The sequence below is a fragment of the Eumetopias jubatus genome, unplaced genomic scaffold (genome assembly GCF_037043125.1).
Source record: "Eumetopias jubatus isolate StellerSeaLion01/CBP00866 unplaced genomic scaffold, mEumJub1_p1.0 scaffold_16, whole genome shotgun sequence".
In the NCBI taxonomy this organism is placed as follows: domain Eukaryota; kingdom Metazoa; phylum Chordata; class Mammalia; order Carnivora; family Otariidae; genus Eumetopias; species Eumetopias jubatus.
The window spans coordinates 84,050,957-84,077,956 of NW_028274822.1; the positions used below are offsets into that span (position 1 = coordinate 84,050,957).

At 41.6% G+C, this 27,000-nt stretch overlaps 1 protein-coding gene across 6 annotated transcripts in view; it reads left to right on the forward strand.

Annotated features, from left to right (window-relative positions):
* Positions 1-2,469: 2,469 nt before the first annotated feature.
* Positions 2,470-27,000, forward strand: part of HECTD4 (HECT domain E3 ubiquitin protein ligase 4) — a 183,527-nt gene continuing 158,996 nt past the window's right edge. For all 6 annotated transcript variants that reach the window (XM_028116433.2, XM_028116435.2, XM_028116436.2 and 3 more), the window contains exon 1: positions 2,470-2,809. In XM_028116433.2, the coding sequence (XP_027972234.2) occupies positions 2,633-2,809 (177 nt within the window). In that variant the 5' untranslated portion in view covers positions 2,470-2,632. The remainder of the gene's footprint in view (positions 2,810-27,000) is intronic.

Here is a 27,000-nt window from a genome sequence, read left to right on the forward strand (position 1 = left end):
TTGCTTATTTACTCTTTATGAAAACTATTTTTCAGAGCAGTTTTAGGTTCATAGCAAAATTGAGAGGATGGTACAGAGATTTTCCATATACTCCCTGCCTCCACACCTGCATAGCTTCCCTTACCTTTAAGTTACCCCACCAGATGGTACATTTGTTGCAAATGAGGAGCCTATACTGACACATCATCATCCCCAAAGTCCATAGCTTACATTATGGTTCACTTTTGGTGGTGTGGATTCTATGCATTTGGACAAATAAATAAGGACATGTATCCATCGTTATGGTACCAAACAGAGTATTTTCACTGCCCTAAAAATCCTCCATGCTCTGCCTATTCATCACTCTCACCATACCCCAAAACCCTGGCAACCACTGATCTTTTTACTGTCTCCATAGTTCTGCCTTTTCCAGAATGTCCTATAGTTGGAATCACACAGTATGTGGCCTTTTTTCTTTTTTAAATTTTATTTATTTATTTATTTATTTATTTATTTATCATAAAGATTTTATTTGACTGAGAGAGAGAGAGAGAGAGAGAGAGAGAGTGTGCAAGCTGGGGGAGTGGCAGCCAGAGAGGGAGAAGCCTACTTCCCCCTGAGCAGGGAGCCTGGATTGAAGTGGGACTCTGATCCCAGGACCCTGGGATCATGGCCTGAGCTAAAGATAGACGCTTAATGGACTGAGCCACCCAGGCATCCCTTAATTAATTTATTTATTTTAGAGAGGGGGGAGGGGCAGAGAGAGTCTTAAGCAGAATCCACGCTGAGTGCAGAGCCCAATGGGGGGGCTCAATCCCACAACAGAGCCCCAAGCAGGCTCCATCTCACGATCTAAGCTCAGTAACTGAGCTGAAACCAAGAGTCCCACCCTTAACCGACTGTGCCACCCAGGTGCCCCATATGTAGCCTTTTCAAATTGGTTTCTTTCACTTAGTAATATGCCTTGAAGTTTCCTCCATGTCTTTTCATGGCTTGATAGTCATTTCTTTTTAGCTCTGATTAATAATCCATTGCTTGGATGGACCTCGGTTTATCCATTCACGTACAGAAGGGCATGCTGGTTACTTCCAAGTTGTGGAAATTATGAATAAAGCTGCTATAAACATCTCTGTGCATGGTTTTGGGTTTTCATTTCTGTTGTTTTGGGTTTTTTTTGGTGGACATACATTTTCAAGTCCTTTGGTACCAATGAGTGCTTTTTTTTTTTTTTTAAGATTTTATTTATTTATTTGACAGAGAGAGACACAGCGAGAGAGGGAACACAAGCAGCGGGAGTGGGAGAGGGAGAAGCAGGCTTCCTGCTGAGCAGGGGGCCCGATGTGGGGCTCGAACCCATGACCCTGGGATCATGACCTGAGCAGAAGGCAGACGTTTAATGACTGAGCCACCCAGGTGCCACAATGAGTGCTTTTTTTAAATTATAAAAGCAATACAAAGATAGCAATCTTCACCTCACCCATACAGACCGGTCCCACTCTGCATAGCAACTCACATTAACAATTTGGAATGTGTTCTTCTACACATTTTTCTTTACATAGTTCTTTCCTTTCTTGTTTTAATAAAAATGGGACGGCGTGCATATTTTTTTTAAAAGATTTTATTTATTTATTTGACAGAGACAGAGACAGCGAGAGCAGGAACACAAGCAGGGGGAGTGGGAGAGGGAGAAGCAGGCCTCCCGCGGAGCAGGGAGCCCGATGTGGGACTCGATCCCATGACCCTGAAACCATGACCTGACCCGAAGGCAGACGCTTAACGACTGAGCCACCCAGGCGCCCCGGCGTACATATTTTTAAGGTGCACGTCAATCAGTGTTGAATATTGGTGGAATATAACAATAGTTTCAACCCCACCAGGGAGCACTTACTAAGTGCTAGATGCTGGGCACTAAGCATTGTGACCGGTGCTTTATTTTCATCAGGTTTTGAGTGCTTACTGAGTACTACACATTTTGGTAAATATGAAACACCTACCGTGAGGCGCTACCAAGTGCTTACGAACAAGTGTGCACTGTGCCAGATTTTTGCATATATCTCATTTAAATACGAAAGGAGGGAGTGAACCTCCATGTTCTGCCTAGGGTGGGGGTTCTGCCCCCTGCAAGGGGTGCATACCTGAGTAAGTAGAGGAGGGGAGGAGGAGGCTTCTTCTCCCGGTGGACTGCAGACCCAGGGCGCCCCCGGACGTCTAGGGGTAGGAGAAGGGAAGGTCAGTCTGAGGACAAGACCGAGTGAAAGGCAGGGCAGAGGTCCAGCAAACCCGTTAGCCCCGGGCCGCCCTGGGTGGGCGGGACTAAGTTAGTGGGCGGAGCCTGTATTGTCCGCTCCGCGGGGCATGCCGGGAGCCCCGCCCCCAACATGGCGTCTCACTGACAGTTGGCTGCTGAGCTGCAGAGGCGGGTCCTGCTCCTCAGGGCGGCGGCGGTGGTGGCGGGGCCGGGGTCTCAGGGGCCGGGGGTGGGGGGATGGCGGCTTGGACCGCCTAGGGCGGAGCTGCACAGGCGAGGCTGCGAGCGGGGCGCTGCAGGCGGGCGCGGCGGCTGCTGCTATGGACTGGTGATCTCGGCGGCTCCTGCTCGCGTCTCCCTCGGGCCGGGCGGCTGCTCCTCACCGTCAACCCCTCAGCCGGGGCCATGGGCTCGTCTGCGGCCGCGGCAGCTGCGGCGGCGGCGGCCGCGGACTCGGCGCAGTGGCTCTCAGTGAAGGAGGAGACCATCTTCCTGCACGACGGGCTGATCCGGGTCACCGACCTGGCCGAGCTGCCCAGCGAGATCCTCGGGGCCCCGGAGGCCGCCGACACCGACTTGGAGGTGAGCGAGGCTGCTCCCCGGCGGCTGGCAGCAGATCAGCCCACCCGCCCGGCATCCCCGGGGTCGGGCCATCACCTTTCTGCCTCACCCCCACCCCGAGACCCCCCCGAAGGCTGCCCCGGCAGGTGTGTGGGCGCGGGGAGGACAGGTGGGGGGCCTCGGCTGTAGATCCGCAGCCCGCCCGCCTCCCTGCCTCCTCGGGGCCTCAAGCCCGCCGGGTATTGGATTTGTGGTTTCATTCTGAGCGTTCTGACACCCGGCATTTTATTAGACTATCACCCGGCACGGCCTTCACGCCCTGGAAGAGCCACCGTCGCCTCCCAGGCTCTGTCTCCCCTCCCCCATGGACCCCCTGGACTCACTTCCAGGGCACACCCAGGTTGCTTAGCTTTGGGGACATTTTAATTTTAACGCTGTATACCTCCCCCTTTCTCATTCCCAGTTCTATGTTGATTTTTCTTTCCCCCAGGGGAGGGTATTGGCAGCTGTCGGTCCGTGATGGGCAATCCAGCAACTTCTCTGTGTCGTGCCTCGGATTGACACGGGGCCTTTGTCAGGGAAGCGGGCAGTGTGGACAGCGAGGGTGATGCTACAGGGGCCCTCTGTGCGCTCTCCGCAAAGGGTCACGGGCGCTTTAGGCCTCAAGGCCTTTTTCGTGAGCTCGGGGGTCTCCGAGAAGCCGAAGCTCAGGAGCTGTGGCAGGTGCAAAAGGAAATCTCCGTTTTTGTGTTGCTGCTGGGTTTGGGGGCAGAAGGAAACCAAATATGCTCGGTTGATGAGAACTTTCCACCGACTTCACTTGGTTTCGTGTTTGCCCAGAGGTGGGAATACTGGCAGTATCATTTCATCGAGGCCAGCCGATGCTGACGCTGCACCCCCTCCACTTTGTGGGGTGATATTTTGATGTGTATGTAGCATGGGGTGTCATGAAATTCTTGCTGTCGCAAGGAGGACTCTCTGGGGCAGGGCGCAGAGAGGATGGCCTGTCTTCTGGCTAAAAACGGAATGCGAAGAATCTTTCGTATTTTGCGGTTTTGCATGCACTTCGGCTTTCAGCACAAGGAACATTTATAGAAATGGATTAAAACCCATTGCTGTGTGTTTCTGGAAACAGTAGTGATCAGATCGCGTCGGCCAAGATGTTTGGGTGTGCTTGAGATGTGAATGCGTTCCACTGTGTTTTGTGTCTGGATTTGAGGTTGAGGTTGCAGCATTCCCATTGTGAACTCTTAATTGACTTATTTTACAGTCTGGCCACCCAAAAGGGAAGATACCAGTTGATAGGGAATTCCTAACATAGGATTATGGTTTTCTTGTGTCTCATTTGGGCCTATTCTAGAAAAAGCAAGTGTCTGAGTGTCTTATCGGCTTGAAAGCTCAAAGGGTATTATGCTATGATGGTGGAATCTTTTTATTTAATTGACTTTGTTGAATGTGAAATGTGGGAAGTGGATGCTCTTTGTTTCTTAGAGACTAAGTTCACAGATCCTAAAATTTTATAGTATGTAATATATTTATTTTTAGGATTAAAAAGGTAGGAGTAGTTAAAAATACCTGAGCTCTTAGGTTGGCTTTCCTAAGATGTTTACTGCATAAATGTATTGAGTATTTGTCACCTCTTTCCACAGAAGAATGATCTTAAAGAAAACCTCCCTGGCTTGGTAGAATTTTAAAAACTCTTAAAGAAAATGTGTGTTCTGACCTTTCAGAAACCAGTATGTGTATGGGTAATAAATATGACTGTCAGTGGCGAAGAACTTTTTTCATTTCTTTCTGTATGTTATATAGGCTATATTGTATCAGTAGAAATGAATAGCTAAGAATGTTTTGTGGCTGTTAGATTTGTGTTTGCAAGGGTGTATTCACATTTAGTTATTTAATAATAATATTGACTAAGGATATTCTGTGTGTCAGACATCATCTTATTAAGTTCTTAAAAGGATCCTAGTAGCTAACTACTGTTACCTATTGTAACAACTATAAATGTTGCACCCATTGTGCAGATGAGGCAAGCAAAATGCAGAGTTAAGTATGTGACTTCCTCAAGATCACACACAGAGAGCCTGAACATTAACCCAAGTCTGTTCGTCCCTAATACATCTCCTCCTGATCATAATATCCTCCTTGCATGTATGATACTTATATTTGTAATTATCTAAAATTTCATAAGTGGCTAAAGATAGGGTAATAAACATTTTTATGTCCTTTCTAGTAATGTATTTTTTTCATATTTGAGGAAGATTAGAGGTTCATCAGCTTATTTATTTATTTATTCATTTATATTTTTTTTTTGCTTTTTCATTATATCTGCATTTTTCTTTGATTTTTTAAAATTTTATTTTATTATGTTATATTAGTCACCATACAATACATCATTAGTTTTTGATGTGGTGATCCATGATTCCTTGTTTTCGTATAACACCCAGTCATCAGCTTTTTTAAAAAACTAACTTTTGAGGGGCACCTGGGTGGCTCCGTCAGTAAGTGTCTGCCTTTGGCTCAGGTCATGACGCTGGCGTCCCAGGAATGAGCCCTGCATCGGGCTCCCTGCTCAGCTGGGAGTCTGCTTCTCCCTCTCCCACTCCCCCTGCTTATGTTCTGTCTCTCTCTCTCAAATAAATAAATAAAATCTTTAAATAAATAAAAAAACTGTTGAAATGCTGCCACCCCTATGAGGTACATTCTTCTAAGCCTCTCCTTCCAGTGGACATCTGGCTAACCAATGGCCATTTTTTCACAGTGTTTTCTAGTTAGATAGAATCCTTCAGTTGACAGTTTTGGATTAGGACAAATTTGGATTAAGCTGACTAATTTATGATTGGCAACCTTAATGCATAAGTGTGCACTAACTGCAGTAGAGTCTTAGAATTTTAGAGCAAGAAGGGGCCTTGGAGATAATCACTTTCCTCAGTTTAGAGAGAAGTGGTCTGAGATCAGGAGAGGTTATGACTGGGTAGTGAAGCTAGTTATGATAGGACAGATGACTAGATCCTGGCTTTCCTGCCTTTGAATTCCAGTGTTCTTTTCACTTTGTAAGTGCTGCTCAAAGTTAAATGTCAATTTGAAAAAAGAACCCATCCTATGAAGTGGATCAACATTGACTTAGCATTTTAATTTAAGCACTAGCACAGTATTTGAATTAAAAATTTTCTTCCTAGTGAATTTTAAACAGAAGTGTTTTTTTAAGTTTATTTATTTATTTTTTTTAGTAATCTCTACACGCGAGGTTGGGTTTGAACTCATGACCCTGAGATCAAGAATCACATGCTCTTCTGACTGAGCAGCCAAGCCCCTCAGAATTTATTTTTTTTAAATCAATAAATAGTGTGTAATCAAATTTCTTCAACAAGTATTTGTGGAATTCAGAAGCGGGCAGGCCCCACTGTCCTGGGCATTGAGGACGCAGCAGAGGATACAATAAAATCTTTGTCTTAAAAAAACTTTTATTTTAGTGGGAGGATATAGACAATAACAAATAATCAAATACATATTAAGTATATATGTATATGTAATACCTCAAATAATAAGTGCTGGGGAGGCAAGTATAGCTGGGTAGGAGGAATGGGGTGTGATGGTGGGGAAGAGTTCCCTTTTATGTAGGATGGGCAGAAAGGAGAGCACAGAATGGCACTTGAGCAGAGCCTGAAGGAGGTGAGAGGGTACCATATGGCTGCTTGGGAAAGTACATCCTAGGCGGAGGACAGCAAGAGCCAAGTCCCTCAGAGGGAAGCATCCTTAGCATCCTTCGTTTGGAGCTCTGAGCCCAGTAAGCCAAGGGGAAGAGGACGGTGATAGAGGATGGGGTGCAGGGGATGCCGATCAGGTAAAGCTGGTAGATAAGGACTTTGAATGCATTAGAAATGCAGAATGAGGTTTTTTCTTGGTGTTTAAAAGAGCTACCTGAGGGGTGCCTGGGTGGCTCAGTTGGTTAAGCTGCTGCCTTCGGCTCAGGTCATGATCCTAGGGTCCTGGGATCGATTCCCGCATCGGGCTCCTTGCTCGGCGGGGAGCCTGCTTCTCCCTCTGCCTGCCTCCCCCTCTGCTTGTGTTCTGTCTCTCTCTCTGACAAATAAATAAAATCTTAAAAAAAAAAATAGCTACCTGTATTTATTTTAATTTCATGTTATTGGCAGAAAGTGAAAGTATGTAGGAAATTATTTTTAAGTGTGAAATAAATATAAATTTAAGAGAAATTTTAAAAAACTTACAAATGACAACTCAAATATTGCATTTTACATTAAATTTCATAGAACATTAGTCTTCTTTTTTAAGAGAATTTACAAGAAAAAAATAGCTTATTTGTGGAAGTTCTAAAAGGTTTCTGCTTCCTATCTCATTTTTCTTTACAAACTCTAATGGGGACAGGCCGTGCACATATGGATGTTGAGAGAGAAGCTAATTGACTTGCCCAAATTGGCCAAGATGTTTTGTTTCCTACAGTTTAGATTAATTTTGAACTCAGACATTTCAGTTAATGTTTCTTATTTTCCATTGTGGTTTTTATAAGAACCCACCCCATCCCCACATGCTCACACCAATGCAAAAGACTTGAACATGAAAAACAATAACAACAACAATAAAAAGACTTGAACCTGAATGTTCATGACAGCTTTATTTGTGCTTGCCAAAAACTGGAAACAATCTAAAGGCCCATCAACAAGTGAATGGATAAACAAGTATGATTTATGCTGAGTGGAAGAAGCTAGACAAATAGGAATACATATTGTAAGATTTCACTCATATGAAATTCCAGAAAATGCAAACTAATTGGTAGTGACAGGAAGCAGATCAGTGGTTGCCTGGGGATGAAGGTGGACTGGAAGGGATGGGAAAAGGGATTACAAAAGTACTTGAAACTTTTTGGGTGAAGACTATGTTCCCTGTTTTGACTGTGGTGATGGTTTCATAGTTGTATATATACATATGTCAAAACTCATCAAATTGTACATTTTAAAAATGTGCAGTTTATTGTATGCCTGTTCTATTTCATTAAAACAAATGAACAAACCCCGTGCAAGCCCAGAATGCTTTACTGATACTGTTTATGAAATGAAAAAAGGCTCAGGAGGGTTTTTTTGTTGTTGTTTATTGTTTGTTGTTTTGCTATGTAAGGGGAGGAGTTGATCAACTGGAATAAGTTAAGGTTTTGAATACTTAGGACACATTCAGATGAAACCTTTGAGATGATAATTTAGATTTATAAATGTTTATCTATTCTCCTAGGAGGATACCACCAGCCAGTTTATCCTTTGGTCAGATTCCTTTGGAAGCGGTTTATGTACTTTTATAGAATTCCAAATTCTGGGGCGCCTGGGTGGCTCAGTTGTTAAGTGTCTGCCTTTGGCTCGGGTCTGATCCCAGGGTCCTGGGATCGAGCCCCACATTGAACCCCACATTGAGCCCCACATTGAGCCCCACATCGGGCTCCCTGCTCCACGGGAAGCCTGCTTCTCCCCTCCCCACTCTGCCTTCTTGTGTTCCCTCTCTTGCTGTGTCTCTCTCTGTCAAATAAATAAATAAAAATCTTAAAAAAAAAGAATTCCAAATTCTAAATTTGGAAGAGGTAATGAATAAATGAATAAAACTACTTTTGCTCGCGAGTAAAGTTAATTACAGTGTAATTAATGAGCACTGGAAGAAGAGGCGCTGAATCTTCGTGCAGGGTTCTGTGAGCTTGGACAAATGGCTCAACCAGCTCTCAGGTTTGGCTGGCTAGCTATAAAGTTAGAATGAAATACCTTATGACTGTGGGAGGCAGTATTGCCTAGAGGTCAAAGTCAGGTTTAAAGAATCAGATTGGGACTGAAATTCTAGCTCTGCCTTGTACTAGCTATGTGACTTTGGGCAAGTTCCATACCTTTAGTAATCCCTGGTTTCTTCTTCCACTGCAACTTCTTTGTCATCATTGTCCCCACCTCTACTTACCGCCATGACTACAGTGTCAGCATGTTGTGTGCCAGGCTCTGTGCTAAGCACTTCATGTCCATTATCTCATTCAATCCTCACAAAAACCTTACAAGGTTGTTACTATGGTTATCCTTACTTTACAAATAAGGAGACTGTGGCACAGAAGTGAAGTAACTTGACAAAGATCATACAATTAGTAGCAAAGCTGAGAGTGAAATAGATTTGTCTAACTCTAGCCCGGGGTCCAGGCTGGAAAATTATTATGTTAGACGCTTCATCATCTGTAATAGGGGAGTAATAATAGGGTTAATGTAAGGATTAGGTAAGGAGGGATGTGATTATGTACTTACAGTGTGTATGGACTGTCTTTATAAGGTGCTACGTTGCTGGAAAGTTGTTTTTTGCATATCCAGTCGGCTGCCCATTGTATATGAAAGCAAAACTCTGCCATCGACAGAATTTTTTTTTTCTCTTGTAGTGGATAGTGGAGATAGTAGGGGTGTGTGTGTGTGTGTGTGTGTGTGTGTGTGTGTGTGTGTGTGATCCCTCTGGAATTTTCTTCCTTCCCAATTTGTTTGCAGTATGGCTAGGCAGATGAGATAATAGTCTTCATTTCAGTTTTCCTCCAATTGTATGTCTAAGGTCTTGCTAAATAAATCAGTTTTGATTATTATCTGTCTTCTTGGCTTCCATATTGACTGTCACAAAGTACCACCTGTTGGCCCAGGCTACTGGGTGGATTGTCGTGCACCTGTTCTTTCCTAAGTAATAAGGCTGTGGTGATAATTATGAAAGGCTTGTCAAGTCCTGAAAGGGCCCCATGCTCTGTCCTCCCTCCCCCTCTTTCCATCTTGTTTTACAGTGGTGCTTGTGGGATGAACACAAGGAGTGTAGTCTGCTTTGTAAGATGTTCAGTCAATAGTTGTAGACAAATGTAAATAACAGCAGGTGATCAACTATGGGACAAATGCATGGTTACTTCAAAAGGATAGAAGACTGATATTGTATAACTGTTACTTTGATCCTGCATTTTTTAACACGATTTATGTATCCATTAAAATATTTTTTAGGGGCACCTGGGTGACTCAGTCATTAAGCGTCTGCCTTCAGCTCAGGTCATGATCCTAGGGTCCCAGGATGGAGCCCCACATCCTCGACGGGAAGCCTACTTCTCCCTCTCCCACTCCCCCTGCTTGTGTTCCCTCTCTGGCTGTGTCTCTCTCTGTCAAATAATAAAATCTTTAAAAAAATAAAAAAATAAATCAGTGGTCAAATTTTTAATGTATTCTTTAAGATCATTTTTTTAAAAAAGATTTTATTTTTAAGCAATCTCTACACCCAAGGTGGCTTGAACCCATAACCCCAAGATCAAAGTTGCATGCTCTACCAACTGAGCCTGCCAGGTGCCCCAAGGTCATTTTTGAATGTGTACTTTTATGTGTGTTTGTGTGCATATATACTTTTTATTATTTTTTTCTGTCTCACAGGAAAGATGTGATGCTAGACATATATTTTCATAATTTTTTTAAGTCAATTACATGTTTTGATCTTCCTGTGTCTCCATATACAGATCTACCACATTTTTTTTTTAAGTGCTGCATGGGACTCCAGAAATACTAGCTTATTTAGCCATTCCCCGACTGATGGGTGTCTTAATTTCCTGTTGCTATGCTAACAAGTCATCACACACTTAATGGCTTAAAATGACACAGATTTATTCCTATATTTACTCTTATGTTTGTGGAGACTGGAAGTCTAAAATGAGTCAGTCTCACTGGACTAAAGTCAGCTGCTGGCAGGTCTGGTTCCTTCTGCAGGTTCTAGGGGAGAATCTGTTCCCTGGCCTTGTTCATAGCTTCTAGTGCTCCTTCCTCCATCTTCAGAGTGTGTGGCGTTGGTCTCAGATCTGTCATCACATGTCTTCTCCTCTGACTGGCTCCTCCAGCATCCCTTTTGTAAGGTCCCCTGTGAGTACCCTGTCTCCCCAACCTTCCCCCCCCAGATAATCCAGGCTCATCTCCCCATGTCAAGATCCTTAATTTAATCACTTCTGCAAAGTCCTTTTTGCCATCCAAGGTCACATTTATAGGTCCTGGGGATTAGGACTTAAATGTCTGGTTGGGGGGTGCATTATTCAGGCTGCCACGATGGGTATTTTGGTTGTTTTCAGTTTTTCACTATTTTTGAAAAAGATTTTATTTATTTATTTGAGAGAGAAGGAGAGAGTGGGCAGGGAGGAGCAGAGGGAGAGGGACAAGTAGACCCTGCGCTAAGTGCAGAGCCTGAAGGGGGCCTGGATTCTATGACCCTGAGATCATGACCTGAGCCAAAACCAAGAGTCAGACACTCAACAGACCGAACCACCCAGCCCCTCCTTCAATTTTTCACTATTAAAACCAGTCCTTCAGTTCATACCCTTGCATGCCTGTTGTGCACATGTTGGAATATTTCTCTAGAGCAGTTCCTGAGAAGCAGAATTGCTGGGTCATAGGTGACCATTTTAAATTTTAATAGATATTGCCAAATTGCTCTCTAAAGTGACCACATTAGTTTATACTCCCAAGTAACAGTGTTTGGTAGGACCTCTCTTCCTTACACCCTCATAGAGATTATTTTAGAACTCATGGATTTGCTTAATTTTATCATTTGCTTAAGGCAATGGCTTTCACTCCAAAAGAGGAAGCCACTAGATGTAGTTGGGTACCTGGAGATACAGGCTGGACCACGGTCAGCTGAAAGAAGCCAGAGTGTTCTGCTAGTGCTGCCTAGCTCTTATCACTTCACTTCAGAGGACCTCTCTTGCAGCTTGATCTTCTTTGCTCCTGACATATACTCATTTTGGTCTGTAATCCAGTTAATACAGACCATGTCCATATTTAGGCAGGAGAGAGCAACTTCTTATTCTGATGGTCTGGGGAGGCTGCCAGACTCGAGCTGTGCCAGGGAGCTGCCCGCTCTGGGAAGAGACACACTGGCCCCTGAAGTGTGTTCAGAGTGCATGGTAGTTGTTAGGCAGACTGTTTAGACACAGACTGTCTTAAAATTTTCTCTCTTATATGCCAGTATAAAGGGTAATTCTACATTTCTTTTTAACCTCTGTGAAAAATGACATTAAGTTGATGGTATTTTTATGTTATGCAAAACTTTTTTGCTTATAAAGAAGTAATACACGGATGTTGTAGAAAATAGAGAAAACACCTATTGTGTAAGAGAGAAAAGAAATATTATTTGTACCATCCAGAAATAGTTATATTAGTTAATTAATTTTTCAGTTTCCTTCAGTTCATATTTTTATATATAAACAAAATTGAGATTGTATGCTATATACTGTTTTTATCCTTTAATTACTTATTGGGAGCAATTCTGTCAAATTAGATTTAAAAACATAATTTATTTTATTCATTTTATTTTTTTTTAAAGTAATCTCTACACCCAACGTAGGGCTTGGAACTCATAACCCTGTGATTAAGAGTCGCATGCTCAGGGTGCCTGGAGGCTCAGTCAGTTGAGCTTTCGACTTGAGTCGTGATCCTAGGGTCCTGGGATCAAGCCCCACATTGGGCTCCCTGCTTAACGGGGAGCCTGCTTCTCCCTCTCCCACTCCCCCTGTCTGTGCTCTTTCTCTGTCAAATAAATAAAGAAAATCTTAAAAAAAAAAAGTCATATGCTCTATCAACTGAGCCAGCCAGGCGCCCCTAAAAACATAATTTTTAATGGCTGCGTAGTAATTTATGGATGTATTATAATTGTCGTGTTGTACCTTACTGCTTTTTCCTCACATCTGCTATTTTTTTAAATAACCCTAAGATCAAGAGTTGCATGCTCTACTGAGTGAGCCAGCCAGGCACCCCACATGTGCTGTTTTATTTTATTTTTTAAAAAGATTTATTTATTTATTTTAGAGACAGTGCAAGCAGGGGAGGAGGGAGGGAGGAGGGAGGGAGGAGGGGAGGAAGAGAGGGAGGGGAAGATAAGCAGATTTCCCGCTGAGTGGGGAGCCTGACCTGGGGCTTGATCCCAGGACTCTGAGATCAAGACCTAAGCCGGAATCAAGAGTCAGACGCTCATCTGAGTGAGCCACCCAGGCACCTCCACATCTGCTATTTTAAAGATAATTCCAGTTTAGAGGAGGCCAAACCATTTTTTTTTTAAGATTTTATTTATTTATTCATGAGAGACAGAGAGAGAGAGGCAGAGGGAGAAGCGAGAGAGGGAACACAAGCAGGGGGAGTGGGAGAGGGAGCAGCAGGCTTCCCGCGGAGCAGGGAGCCCGATGCGATTGCGGGGCTTGATCCCAGGACCCTGGGACCATGACCTGAACCGAAGGCAGACGCTTAACGACTGAGCCACCCAGGCGCCCCAGAGGCCAAAACATTTTTAATGTTTAGCGTTATTTGATAAAGTTTTGTAAATTTTATATTTGTAGTGGTTATTAAAGTGTGTTTCTGCGATCCATTACTACTGACAGTTTATAACTTAAGGGGATTTTTATCTTGCTGTATAATTCCTCTCCTGATAATGTTGAATATTTCTGAGGAGCTTTGAGTTTATAAAGTGCTATTAAGTAGAATTGTAGAATAATTAATGTTCCATGATGGGACACTTGGGGTGGACACACTTGAATCCCTCATGTTTCTACTGAAACTTGCGGTTGGCTGAATTACTAGGTCATAGCACAGTTTGTAGCAATTTTAGATTAACGATAAGGAGATGTGTAATTTGCAAACCATTTTATGCAAATCATAGGTTTAGTAATTCTAATAACTACAGAAGCGTCATTCAAGTAGTGTTTTGTTTTTTTTTTAAGATTTTATTTATTTATTCATGAGAGACAGAGAGAGAGGCAGAGGGAGAAGCAGGCTCCCAAGGAGCAGGGAGCCCTATGCAGGACTCGATCCCAGGACCCTGGGATCATGACCTGAGCCGAAAGCAGACGCCCAACCATCCGAGCCACCCAGGCACCCTCAAGTAGTGGTTTTATACCAACAAAATATTAACGTTCAGCTTGTATTTGTAATGGATCTTTTCTGTGTTTACTGTATTTGCCTTGTGCTTTATAGTTTGCATTACTGATTTCAAATGAACAAAGATTAATATAATATAACTACAGGGCAGACTAGAAAATCTGGACCTCCTATCTCTATTCATATGTTTGCTTTTCTTACTGTTGAAATAAAATAATTAAGAATGTTAAAGGACAATCTGTGTCAACATATTTTCATCAAAACAGTAGTACGTAATAGAAGAATGACCTTTATTTCTTGATTCTGATTTCTTTCTGATCATCTAGTCGTGGTGTAGCTGAATGACAACTACTGGTTTATTTAATCTAGAAGGGAGCAAAATGGGTGGAAAGGTAAAAATATACATGTGGAACTTTGGAGGAAGCATGTTTTGAGCTTATAATAAAGGAGTTTCCTTTCCTTTAGAGGTTCTGAACCTGAAAATAGAATCCAGACACCATCTATAGAATTCAGGGGTTTTGTGAGCTAGAATGGGGAAAATTTTATCTTCATTTACTCATACCTTAGATGAAATTCAGCATTTCCTTCAATTGTGAATATAGTAGAATCCTAGTAGTACTAGCAGAACCTGTAACTTTGTACAACCAGTTGAAATCATAGATATTTTCTTTCTTTCTCTTTTTTTAAAGATTTTATTTATTTATTTAGAGAGAGAGATAACAAGAGCAGGAACACAAGCAGGGGGAGTGGGAGGGGAGAGGGAGAAGCAGGCTTCCCGCGGAGCAGGGAGCCTAATGTGATGCGGGGCTTGATGCCAGGACCCTGGGACCATGAGCTGAACTGAAGGCAGACGCCCAATGACAGAGCCACCCAGGCGCCCCTGGAATCATAGATGTTTTCATATCATATTGTATTTATTTGACAGAGAGAGACACAGCGAGAGAGGGAACACAAACAGGGGGAGTGGGAGAGAGAGAAGCAGGCTTCCCGCCGAGCAGGGAGCCCGATGCGGGGCTCGATCCCAGGACCCTGGGACCATGACCTGAGCCGAAGGCAGACGCTTAACAACTGAGCCACCCAGGCACCCCTAAAGAGCCGTTTTAGATAGGTGGCCACAACCAGTAATAGTTGGTATTCCAGGGGAAACATTTTTAAAATCCTAGGTTCATTTTGCTTTCATTTTTCTATAGAGTACAATTATATACTTCTGGTTTCTTTTATTGTTCAAATTGTTATTTTGTGTTTGTATTGTCAAAGTTCAGAAGTTTTACTTAAATAGCCTCCAGAATTGTGTTCTCCAGTTGGTAGCTACTACTCACATGTGGCCATTGTGCTCACTTGAAATGTGGCTACTTGGGATTGAAATGTGCTAAAAGTGTACAATACACATCAGATTCTGAAGACTTCATGTAAAAAAAGAATGTAAAGGATAATATTTTATATTGATTAAATATTGAAATGAAAATATTTTGGATAATGCATTAAGTAAAATATACTATTATTTAAATTAAAATATATTAAAATTAATTTCCTCTTTTTCTTTTTACTTTTTTTTTAAAGATTTTATTTTTAAGTAATCTCTACACCCAATGTGGGACTTGAACTTACATCCTCAAGATCAAGGGTTGCATGCTCTCCTGACTGAGCCAGCCAGGCACCCCTTTTTTACCTTTTATTTTTTATTATCTATCTATCTATCTATCTATCTATCTATCTATCTATCTAAGAGAGAGAGAGAGAGAGAGAGAGAGAGAGAGCTGGTGTGGGGGGAGGGGCAGAGGGAGAGAGAGACTCTTAAGCAGGCTCCATGCCCAGCATAAAGCCCGACCCAGGGCTCCAGGGAGCTGCTGTGGGGGGAGGGGCAGAGGGAGAGAGAGACTCTTAAGCAGGCTCCATGCCCAGCATAAAGCCCAACCCAGGGCTCCATCTCATGACCCTGAGGTCATGACCTGGGCCGAAATCAAGAGTCGAACACAACCGACTGAGCCATCCAGGTGCGCCCCCACCTTTTACCTTTTTAATTGTAGCTCCTGGAAAATATTAAATTTCATATATGTCTAACATATTTCTATTGGACAGCCCTTCTTTATACAGAGGTCAGCAAACTATGGCCCTCAGGGTCATATCTAGCAGTCTGTTTTTATAAATAAAGTTTTATTGAGACGAAACTAGTTCATTTACATATTTGCCTTCATGCTACAATGCAGAGTTGAATGGTTGTGACAGAGACCACAAGACCAGCAAATCTTCTGGGGGTTTTCATTTACACTATTTGCATTTCATCCATTCAGTGGTTCTATGAAGCAGTAGAGGAGATATTTCAGGAAAAAAGTTTTGAGAAGCCAAGTGATTTGTCCAAGGTCATGTAATTAGTTAGTGCTGGGGTTAGGACTCTAGTTCTGAGTGATTTTCCACTGTACATCTGCTATTTAGGTAGCACTTGAGCTGATAACCTGTTATCTCTGAGACAGTAGTTAATGGCTATTATTTTATTTTATTTTTTTAAAGATTTTATTTATCTGAGAGAGACAGTGAGAGCAGGAAAACAAGCAGGGGGAGTGGGAGAGGGAGAAGCAGGCTTCCCGCTGAGCAGGGAGCCCAATGTGGGACTTGATCCCAGGACCCTGGGATCATGACCTGAGCCGAAGGCAGACGCTTAACGACTGAGCCACCCAGGCACCCTAATGGCTACTATTTTAAATAACAGCTACACAGCCAGGACTACACATGGCTGCCAGAGTAATCTTCCTAAAGCTAACAGTTACGTTACCTCCTTTCCTAAACCTTCAGTGGTTTCCCATTTCCCTTGAACTAAAAAAATAATTCAGGGTTGCTATGATTTGGTTCCATTCTGCCTTTCCTGCCTTTTAGCTCATTACTCTCTATCCCCCCAGGGACCATATATTTCACAAACTCACTTTCTACATTCTCTCCTACAGTCTTGGCTCATAGGGTTCCATTGCCCTGGGGAGTCCAAACTCCACTTTTGGAACCCTAGTCTTTATCCTTCAAGCTGCAGATCAAATGGCAGTCCTCCATGAAATTTTCATGATGCATACGGTTAGAAATTGTCACCCTTTCTATTTTTTAAAAATATTTTATTTATTTATTTGAGAGAGAGAAGCAGACTCCCTGATGAGCAAGGAGCCCGATGTGGGACTTGATCCCAGGACCCTGAGATCATGACCTGAGCCAAAGGCAGACGCTCAACCAGCTGAGCCACCCAGGCGCCCACCCTCTCTATTTCTTACACTGCCTTATAAAGTTATTTATTTGCATGCTTGATCTCCCTTACTACATTATAATCTCTTGGAGGTTAACCACTTCTTAGTGTACATTATGGTGTACCTACTAACAAAGCTCAGACATTAGATGTGGATTGAACTGAATGCTAAAAAGAGCATTTGGAACAAATTTGAAAGGGTGGGATTTAATAAATAATATCATGAGTTGAAGACATAGGTTCATGGAGAATAAGATAAGAATAGGTAGTTATTTTTGATGAACTAAAGTAGTGTAGGTGAGACTAGGAATTTTAATTGCAGTTATGCTTTACACTTTAGATAAGAGAGAACACATCACAACAGTTGTCATAAATGTTGTTTATGCTGGAATGTGGATAAGCAATATGGCTTTAAGACCCTTGATTTTGGGGACGTTTGGGTAGCTCAGTCGATTAAATGTCTGCCTTTGGCTCGGGTCATGATCTTGGGGTCCTGGGATCGAGTCCCGTGTCGGGCTCCTTGCTCAGTGGGGAGCCTGCTCCTACCTCTGCCTGCCGCTCCCCCTGCTTGTGCTCTTTCTCTCTCTCTGACAAATAAATACATAAAGTCTTAAAAAAAAAAAAAACCTTGATTTTGTATAGAGCCTAACAAATTTTGCATAGAGAATAATGAATTCCTGAGAGATTTGTGAAAATAGCTAGATGAGATGGAGTTAATTGAAAATACCTTGCTTTGATCATTATTCTAAAAATCTTAATTCGACTGAATTTTTTTTTTTAACTTGGTTGTTCTATGGTTAGAGGTAGTGAACTTGAACACTATTTTTTTAAGATGTTATTTTTAAGTAATCTCTGTACCCAGCATGGGGCTCGAACTCACAACCCCACGATCAAGAGTTGCATGTTCTACTGACTGAGACAGCCACGTGCCCTGAACTTGGTATTTATTGTATTTATTTTGAACATTTCCATGTAGAGGTTTTTTTTTTTCCAGGGATTTCAGTGAAATGTGTCCATTCATCAGCTTTTATGGAATGGCAGTGCCTTGCGGGCTGAAACTGACATGAAGTTATTTTATCGAATTTAGCATGATCAGTTACTGATTAGCATGATAAGGCTCTTAGTCATAATTTATTTAAATCATTATAAAGTACTTTAAAATTTTTAAATTAAAATGTTAGCATTTTAGAAAATCTTAGGGCGCCTGGCTGCATCAGTCAGTAGAGCATATGACTCTTGATCTTGGGGTTGTAAGTTTGAGCCCCACATTGGGTGTAGAGATTATATATAAAATCTTTGGTATGCCTGGGTGGCTCAGTCAGTTAAGCGTCTGCCTTTAGCTCAGGTCATGATCCCAGGGTCCTGGGATTGAGTCTCACATTAGGCTCCCTGCTCAGCGGGGAGTCTGCTTCTTCTTCTCGCTCTGCCCCCCACCCTGCTCCTGCTCTCTCTCAAATAAATAAAATCTTAAAAAAAAAAAAGAATTTTAGAAAATTTGCAAGATGTAGTAAAATGCAAAGAAGAAAATAAAATCACTTATATTACTACCACCTAGAGATAAGTATAGTTCATATTTTCATGTATTGTCCTCCAGACATTTTTGTATGCATGTACACTTACACACAAGCATATTCTAGGCAATTAAGATCATTGTATATACATTTTGTGTCTTGTCCTTTTCACTTAATATTGATGCTATTTGGAGGACATTTCTCCATTTTCAATATTGTTGAGAACATAGTTTTTAATACTGCATAGATATTAAAGTCTGTGTAGTATTTCATTATGTGGATGTTCAATGATTTATTTACCCAATCCTCTATTTGGATATTTAGTTGAATATTTAGTCAGTTTTGTTGAAAAGCTTTAAAAATTAGAGAAATTGTTTTTTATAGTGAGACTCTTCTAAGTAGGCTGCAACACACATATATAACCGTCTAAGATTATTTACTCTAAGTCAGAATGTGAGCCTTCAGAACTGTGCTCTAACTGTATACAATGTTGGCATTGTTTGATCATTTTTATATGCATAAAGTTCTTATTTCCTGTCATGTAATAGAATACATAAGTTATATGTGTAGTCTTTCCTTCAAGAGGTGCTTTATTTAATTAAAAATTTTAGGAAAGCAACATATAGTTCAAGATTTCAAAGGTTCAAAAGGAAATTCAGGGAAAGGTCTTCTTCCTAGCCCTGTCTTCCCAGCTGCAGCCAGTGTTACTAGCTGGTCAGTGTCCCCCAGAGGTAGAAGATGCACATACAAGCCGATGCACAGCAGATCCCTCTCTGACCTCGGCTTTTGCTGTGTCCCCTTCTTCCCTTCACTCCACTGCGGCCACTTGGGCCTTCTGGTGTTCATCATAGATCAGGCTGGCAGGTCCCAAAGGTTCCCTTCCTCAGGGCCTTTGCTTGTCTCTCTGGACAAAATAAGCTTCCATAAGGCAACAGTCTACATAGGTGATAGAGATGGTATTTTTGAAACCTTTAAAGAATGAAATAATCAGAAACTTGCCATATTAGAAGACAAAAACAGCCATATCACCAAGGGCAGCTTTAGTTCTGTTAGCAGACCAGTGGGAAAGCTTTGAAATGACTAAAATAATGAATCCTTTTAGATCCATAGTTACATACTTAGCACAGTTGCTGAGAGTACAGATAGATACTTCAAGTACCGTGTCAAAGGACACAGAGGACTTTTAGTTCAAAGGTTCTCTGGTTGCAAGACTATGTGGTAATTCCACATAATTGGGAGGACATACAGTGTTAACTAGAACAGTGCTCCCAAATTCTGAACCTACAGATTTATCTTTTTTTTTTTTTTTAAAGATTTTCTTTCTTTATTTGACAGAGAGATAGCACAATTAGGCAGAGTGGCAGGCAGAGGGAGAGGGAGAAGCACGCTCTCTGCTGAGCAGGGAGCCAGACGTGGGGCTTGATCCCAGGACCCCAGGATCATGACCCGAGCCGAAGGCAGCTGCTTAACCGACTGAGCCACCCAGGCGCCCCCCCCCCCCCCCAGATTTATCTTTCTCTGAGTTGTTCAGTTTGGTGCTGAAATGTCACCCTTCCCGCTTCTGGAGTTAAACAGGCACTTAAATGATAAATACATATTTTGCACAGGATTGACTTTTAAAAGTATAAAATGCTATATTACATGGCTCTTTCTTTTGCCTGTTGTTTTTAGAATGCATGTTAACATGTGGGGCCATACAGAATATGGTACCCTTTGGGATTTACAGAAGGATAGTATACTGAGTCAGTGACAGAGAAACTGGAATTGTAAAACGCAGGCATCTTCAGGGGATGTGTGAATGAGCCTAGAGGTTAACCCTCTAGGCTTTAGCATTGACACATCTCGAAACTTTTAGCCCAGCTCTGCCACCTGCCAGAACTTCCATTTCTTGGTTATAAGATATTTAAACCTTTTGGGCGCCTGGGTGGCTCAGTCGTTGAGCGTCTGCCTCCGGCTCGGGTCATGATCCCAGGGTCCTGGGATCGAGCTCCGCATCGGGCTCCCTGCTTGGCGGGAGGCCTGCTTCTCCCTCTCCCACTCCTGCTTGTGTTCCTGCTCTTGCTGTCTCTGTTTCTGTCAGATGAATAAATAAAACCTTTAAAAAAAATAAAAGTAGAAGAGCAATAAAGAAAATTAAAAAAAAAAGATATTTAAACCTTTTTTTTCATGACTTAGATTTAATGATCACTATGTTTGATTTTCAGAAACTGATTGGTAGGAGAACTTCCACCCTGAATGCTCCCAAGTGAATGTTCTTGCAGTCGGCGTTTCCTCCCTCTTGCTCACCCACATCTCCTCACTTTGGGAGTTTGCGTCCCAGTTAAATTCTCATTCCTTTTCTCTGAGCTTATTCTCCTGTCTTTTTATCGCCTTTCCTCTTTCAGTCACTCCGTGTGTGTGACAAAAATGGCTGTCATTAGGCAATGAGGATTCTACTCACCAATCACATCACATCTTCAGCATTCAGAATCATACAGTTGGTGGGGCTCAAAGGATCTTAAGATCACTTAATCCAGCTTTTTTTCAGAGGGCACTGTTTTCTTTTTAGCCTATTGCGGTTAATAGTAAGAGTTGGAGGCTCTTAAAAGTACTTTGGAAAATAAATAGTTGGCATATAGAGCAGTGCTATTCAAAGTGTGGTCTGCATACCATGAACCCGTAATGACAAGGTAAGTACAGAAATTGAGAGTGAAGCATTTACAAACTTCATAACAGTTTGCCAGAATAATTTTATATCTGTTGAACATAATAAGACTTGGGATTTGTAGTTTGTGCCTTTTTTTCCCCACATTATTTTTGTAGTAACTTTTTTTTATTGTATTTTACAAAAGTTTTGTTCTGCAGTAGATTAGGAAAAAAAAAACCCAAACCCAGTTCTTTGCCACAGATAGTTTGAGAAGCACTGGTATAGGATAGCTAACACAGTGTTTGGCACAGAGTAGGCTCTCAAAAACCAATAGCTTCTTCATGTCTTAAAAATTTGCATTTTTTTGGGTAAGGATGCTAGATGTCTGAGTGACAGGTAGATGACATATTGTTTTATAGAAATGAGGTGATTAAAATTGGTAGTGCTGGTTTTCAAATATAAGCAACTCAGTTTTTTTTCTTTTTAAACTTAGCCTGTGTTTTGAAGAGAGATTTACACACAGTAGAAATGTAACACATATTTGCACTGATTCTTGAAGTTACTCTATAACATTTAATGCGCTACTGATACCCTCAGCTGTGCAAAGTTGGAGGAACATAAACTCTTTGGTAGCTAGCCATATCCATAAATATTTGAATATATTATAGCAGTATTTATATTTTATCTTCTTGGATAAGAAAAGGGAAAGAGCTGTTGAAAAGCATTCAGGTTTTGTCAGTTTTCTCATGTCATGTAGCATTTGGAAAGTACACGATTGTAATATTACTTGGCATTCCCATTTTATTTTATTTATTTTTTTAAAGATTTATTTGTTTTGAGAGAGTGAGAATGAGAGAGAGAGAGAGTGTGTACATGAGAGGGGGGAGGGTTAGAGGGAGAAGCAGGCTCCTTGCTGAGCAGGGAGCCCAATGCGGGACTTGATCCCGGGACTCCAGGATCATGACCTGAGCCGAAGGCAGTCGCTTAACCGACTGAGCCACCCAGGCGCCCTTGGCATTGCCATTTTAATACAGTTTTAGTGCCACATACAGTGCCCTTTCATTTTCAGTAATCCTTGGCTCTTCTTTGGAATTAGAGTAGCTTGTCCTGATTTTTTAATCAAATCAAATGTAGTTGAGCTTATATTTGATACAATAAATATAGACTGTCAAAAGCCATTAGCTGACTGTGGTGTTTACAGGTTTAAGGGACATATTTTTCATACTACTCAAGATCATGAAATTGCCACTCCCCGTTTAAGGATAAAGGTCATTGACTGAGCCAAGTGACTCTCCTGAAATGGTGTCCCTTTAAAAATTCTGTTTCAGGGGCACCTGGGTGGCTCAGTCATTAAGCGTCTGCCTTCCGCTCAGGTCGTGATTCCAGGGTCCTGGGATCGAGCCCCGCATTGGGCTCCCTGCTCTGCGGGAAGCCTGCTTCTCCCTCTCTCACTTCCCCTGCTTGTGTTCCCTCTCTCACTGTGTCCCTCTCTGTCAAATAAATAAATAAAATCTTTAAAAAAATAAAAATTCTGTTTACAATCCAAGAATCCTTAGAAATGAGGTCCTTTTGACTTACTAGATTTCATTTTGGCGAATTTAGAAAATTATTTGAAACAGAAACCTGAATGAATTGTTTTTGTTTGGTGATACCATACACCTCTGTGTGATACCATACACATAATGGGATACATCTTTATCCTCATAATGAAAAGGAATGGCACATTTTATTTTTTAAAAATCCCATTTTGGTACATCCCTAATCTGCTTATTTAGATACAGAATAAATATTTGCTCTGTAGGGCAGGATTCCTTTGTTTTCAGCCTCGTTTTTATTTCTACAAGGCTCAAATTCTTTATAATTTTTTTAAAACTCTGCACCCAACGTGGGGCTGGAACTCATGACTCGGAGGTCAAGAGTTGCATGCTTTAGCACGAGCCAGCCAGGCGCCCCAAGGTTTAAATTCTTAATATCTGAGAAGTTTGAAACTGAACGAGGATTTGACATAACCAGCATATAACATGGTGGAGAGCAAGTAGTTTTGTAGTGATGACTCAAAATAATAAGTGATTCAAAGTGTTGCTCCCTGGTTTTAATAGGAGCATTTGGTTTACATAGACAGGCTTTCCCTCTTTCTGTCTCTTAGGAGCCAGGCTGAAGAACTTTAGGAAAAAGAACCACTATTATTAATCCTGTTGAGTGTATATTACATTTTGGCAAATGCTGGCTGATGAGATTAAAATTACCCTTCGCATTTTAAAAGTTATATTTCTGTAATCAAATTAGCAAGCAGGTGGATCCTAGGGGGACAGGAAATCAAGATTCTTTTAGCCAACTTTTCAAAGTTTAGAATTTATTTTGGGATTTTGCTTTGACGCATGGAAGGATCTAGTTGTAGTTTCTTAAAATAACTCCGTTTATCTCTGTTCAGCAGTCATTGTTGAAACCCAAGGAAGAGCCACATTTTGGAAAGTATGAAAGACAAATAAGAAACTGGCATTCTTTTAATGGCATATTTTTCTATGAGAGAGATGATGAAAACTATGTAGTGTGTGGGTGGTTAATGATTTGAGAGCCTCTTCTCTCAGGTAGCATATTTAGAATTTAGGGAAATAGTACAGGTTCGATGAAATATCCATTAACTTAGAAAGGTACCTAGTAAGAATCCCTCACTTGTTCTTAAGTTGCCCCTTCACTGAAATGAAGTCATGGGCTCCTCCTTGGAATTGCAGAGCCCTCAAGATAGCATTGCTAGAGAGGTCAGCATAGTTTTAACCTGGTAATCGTGGCTACTAGTCAGGGGGCTCTCCAGTTGTGTTCTTAGTTCTTATGAAATCCTTCTGCTTATTCCCATAGAGTTGTCATTCTGTTTTGGTCTGGGCTAAGGCAAGGACTTGAAGTGTCCTTGTTACGAATGTTTGCTAACATGAAAACGGTGATGCTTCCAGCCTTTTGGCAACTGAGTTCTGGTAGGAATTCTGAAGTTTTCTTCCGTACACATAAGGTCTTATCATGAGCCTTGCATGTTTTTACCGTCAAGTTTCTGAGGATCAATTAGAATTATTCTCTGTGTGTTTAAAACTCAGATTCAGAGTTGAAACAGAAATGTTCTCCTTTGCTTCCTGTATTTCAAGTGTCTGAATAGAGCAGAGAAAATTTTTGTTACATGGCTGTGTTATGGCCAAATCCCTGGGGGGCTCTGTGTATTTTAGTAGAGATGTCCTGTATGAAGTTTAGCTCTGTACTGGGTTGGGTCATGCACCTCCCTCCTTGCTGTCCCTCTCCATCCCTACTTTCTTCTTTATGCCTTAGAAATGTGTTTAATAGCCATGAAGGAGGCAAAGTGATGCTAATGTTTTAATGACTTTTATTTTTTATTTTTTTTAAAGATTTTATTTATTTATTTGAGAGAGAGAATGAGAGACAGAGAGCATGAGAGGGAGGAGGGTCAGAGGGAGAAGCAGACTCGGGAGCCCGATGTGGGACTCAATCCCAGGACTCCAGGATCATGACCTGAGCTGAAGGCAGTCGCCTAACCAGCTGAGCCATCCAGGTGCCCCTGTTTTAATGACTTTTAAAGCCAACTTCTCCAACTTCCCTGTATATCTGAGTGATTACAGCTAGTTTTTGTCTGTCTAGGATTTGAAATGTTAATAAAATAGAGATGAAACCTTTTCTGAGAAACCTCTAACTTCCTGTCCTCATAGGACTATAATGATAGTTACTTCCTTCTTAGTTTCTTTTTTTTTTTAAGATTTTATTTATTTATTTGACAGAGAGAGACAGCGAGAGAGGGAACACAAGCAGGGGGAGTGGCAGAGGGAGAAGCAGGCTTCCCACAGAGCAGGGAGCCCGATGTGGGGCTCGATCCCAGGAGCCTGGGATCACGACCTGAGCCGAAGGCAGACGCTTAACAACTGAGCCACCCAGGCGCCCCTCCTTCTTAGTTTCTAAAATAAATTCACACACAATCCAGTTTGTCTAAAAATAAACCTTCAAACTAATGTTAATATTAGATACATTTTTAGATATGTAAAGATGCAATTAGTCAGAAAATGCCTTATGTGCTTTTTCATACTATAGCCCAGTTTCTTTACTCTGAAGGGGAAATTAAGTTCTGGTCTTCTGAGAAGGCAAAGAAAAATCCAGTTTTATGACAGAAGCAATTTGGTATCATAAACTAGAGAAGTAGAGCGTTCTTCCTTCAAAAACCTCTGTTTCTGAAGGGTTTGCTATAAAAATTGAGCAGAGCTCTTGGGGTGCCTGGCTGTCTTAGTCGGTAGAGCACAGGATTCTTGATCTCAGAGTTGTGAGTTCGAGCCCCACATTGGGTGTAGAGTTTACTTAAAAAAATGAATTGAGGGGGCACCTGGGTGGCACAGTTGGTTAAGGGTCCAACTCTTGGTTTCTGCTCAGGCCGTGATCTCAGGGTCATGAGATTAAGCCCTGCATTGGGCTGCACACTCAGCAGGGAGTCTCCTTGAGATTCTCTCTCTCTCTCTCTCCCTCTCCTGCTCGTAGGTTCTCTTCCTCTCTCTCTCTCTCTCTCTGAAATAAATCAGTAAATTGAGCAAAGCTGGGGTGGCTCAGTTGGTTAGGTGTTTGCATTCGGCTCAGGTCATGATCTTGGGTTCCTGGGATTGAGCCCCATGTCAGGCTTCCCTGCTCAGTGGGGAGTCTGCTTTTCCCTCTTCCTCTGCCCCGCCCCCTGCTTGTGCATGCTCTCTCTCTCTCTCTCAAATAAATAAATAACTAATCTTAAAAAAAATAAATTGAGCAAAGCTTTTAGACCACAATAAGGAAAAGCAGAGCTCTTATGTAAAGATACCTCATTTCCTGAAGAAATAAAGCATAGAAAAAGATTATCTGGATTAAATAAAAGAAGACAGGAGGCCGCAAAGCATGGGCAGAGGGACAGGGCAGTACCTGGCTTCGCATCCCTGTTGATTAGTTTAGATTCTTATTTATTGAACTGTGCTCTTGGATATTAGAGAGACTTTGGCAGGTAGGTCAAGTTTCTGTAGCAAGGAACCATCAAAGATTTTTGGTTCTTAGTATTTGATTGCAAGATGTTAAATGTTTCCAAAGTGTGCGTTTTTCTCCCCTTTCTTCTCATTACCCATCCTATTCAAATTTCACAACACAGTCCAGAAAGTGGCACTTTGAATGTATTTCTTGTGATTAAGGTGAATCTAAATGAATTTTGTATTGGGGAGTTTTATAAACCTACCTCAGACTAGTGGGGAAGAGATAGGTTTCTTGCCCCAAATCATAGTTGGGCAGCCCAGAGATTTCTGATGCCCATTTCCTATCATCCTTTCCTCTGAGTTTCTCAGTGTTATTCTATCTTACACATTTGAATGGATGCAAGTAAATAGCAGAAAGAAATGAAGAAGTAAAAGACCAGCTTGAACACAGCCTTACCATAAGGTGTAGTTTCTGTGCAAATAGAAACTATATATCTATACCATCTACAAACAAAAATAACATCCTCAGCAGCTTCACAAAGTAAAATCTGCCCAAAACATATTTTCAAGCTTTTTCTTTTGTGTAATCTAATATTCAGTGACAGTAATTCACTTTTCTAATGTAGTTTTTTTTTTCTTGGATGTTTCTGTTCCAAGCCTCCTGTTCTCAGCTTTTCCATTACTTAGGGCGATGATGAACAATATATTTAAATAGTTGATTTCAACCCCTCGGTTAGCAAGGGTTGTACATACCTCGTGATCTTATTTTGGATTATTCGATTTCCTTTTTCCGTGTTTTTACTTTTAAGGGACCTAATGTGACCCAAACTAAACAGATGTCTTATGTTTATTGATGTTACGTCTTATGTTATTTCCTGTCTCCAAGTCATATTGAAACTATGACATACACCCTGATATATTTTAAGAGCTAGGCATTCTGTAAAATAAAACAAAAAGCTTCTTAATGGAGAACATTCTCAATTTCTTCATAAC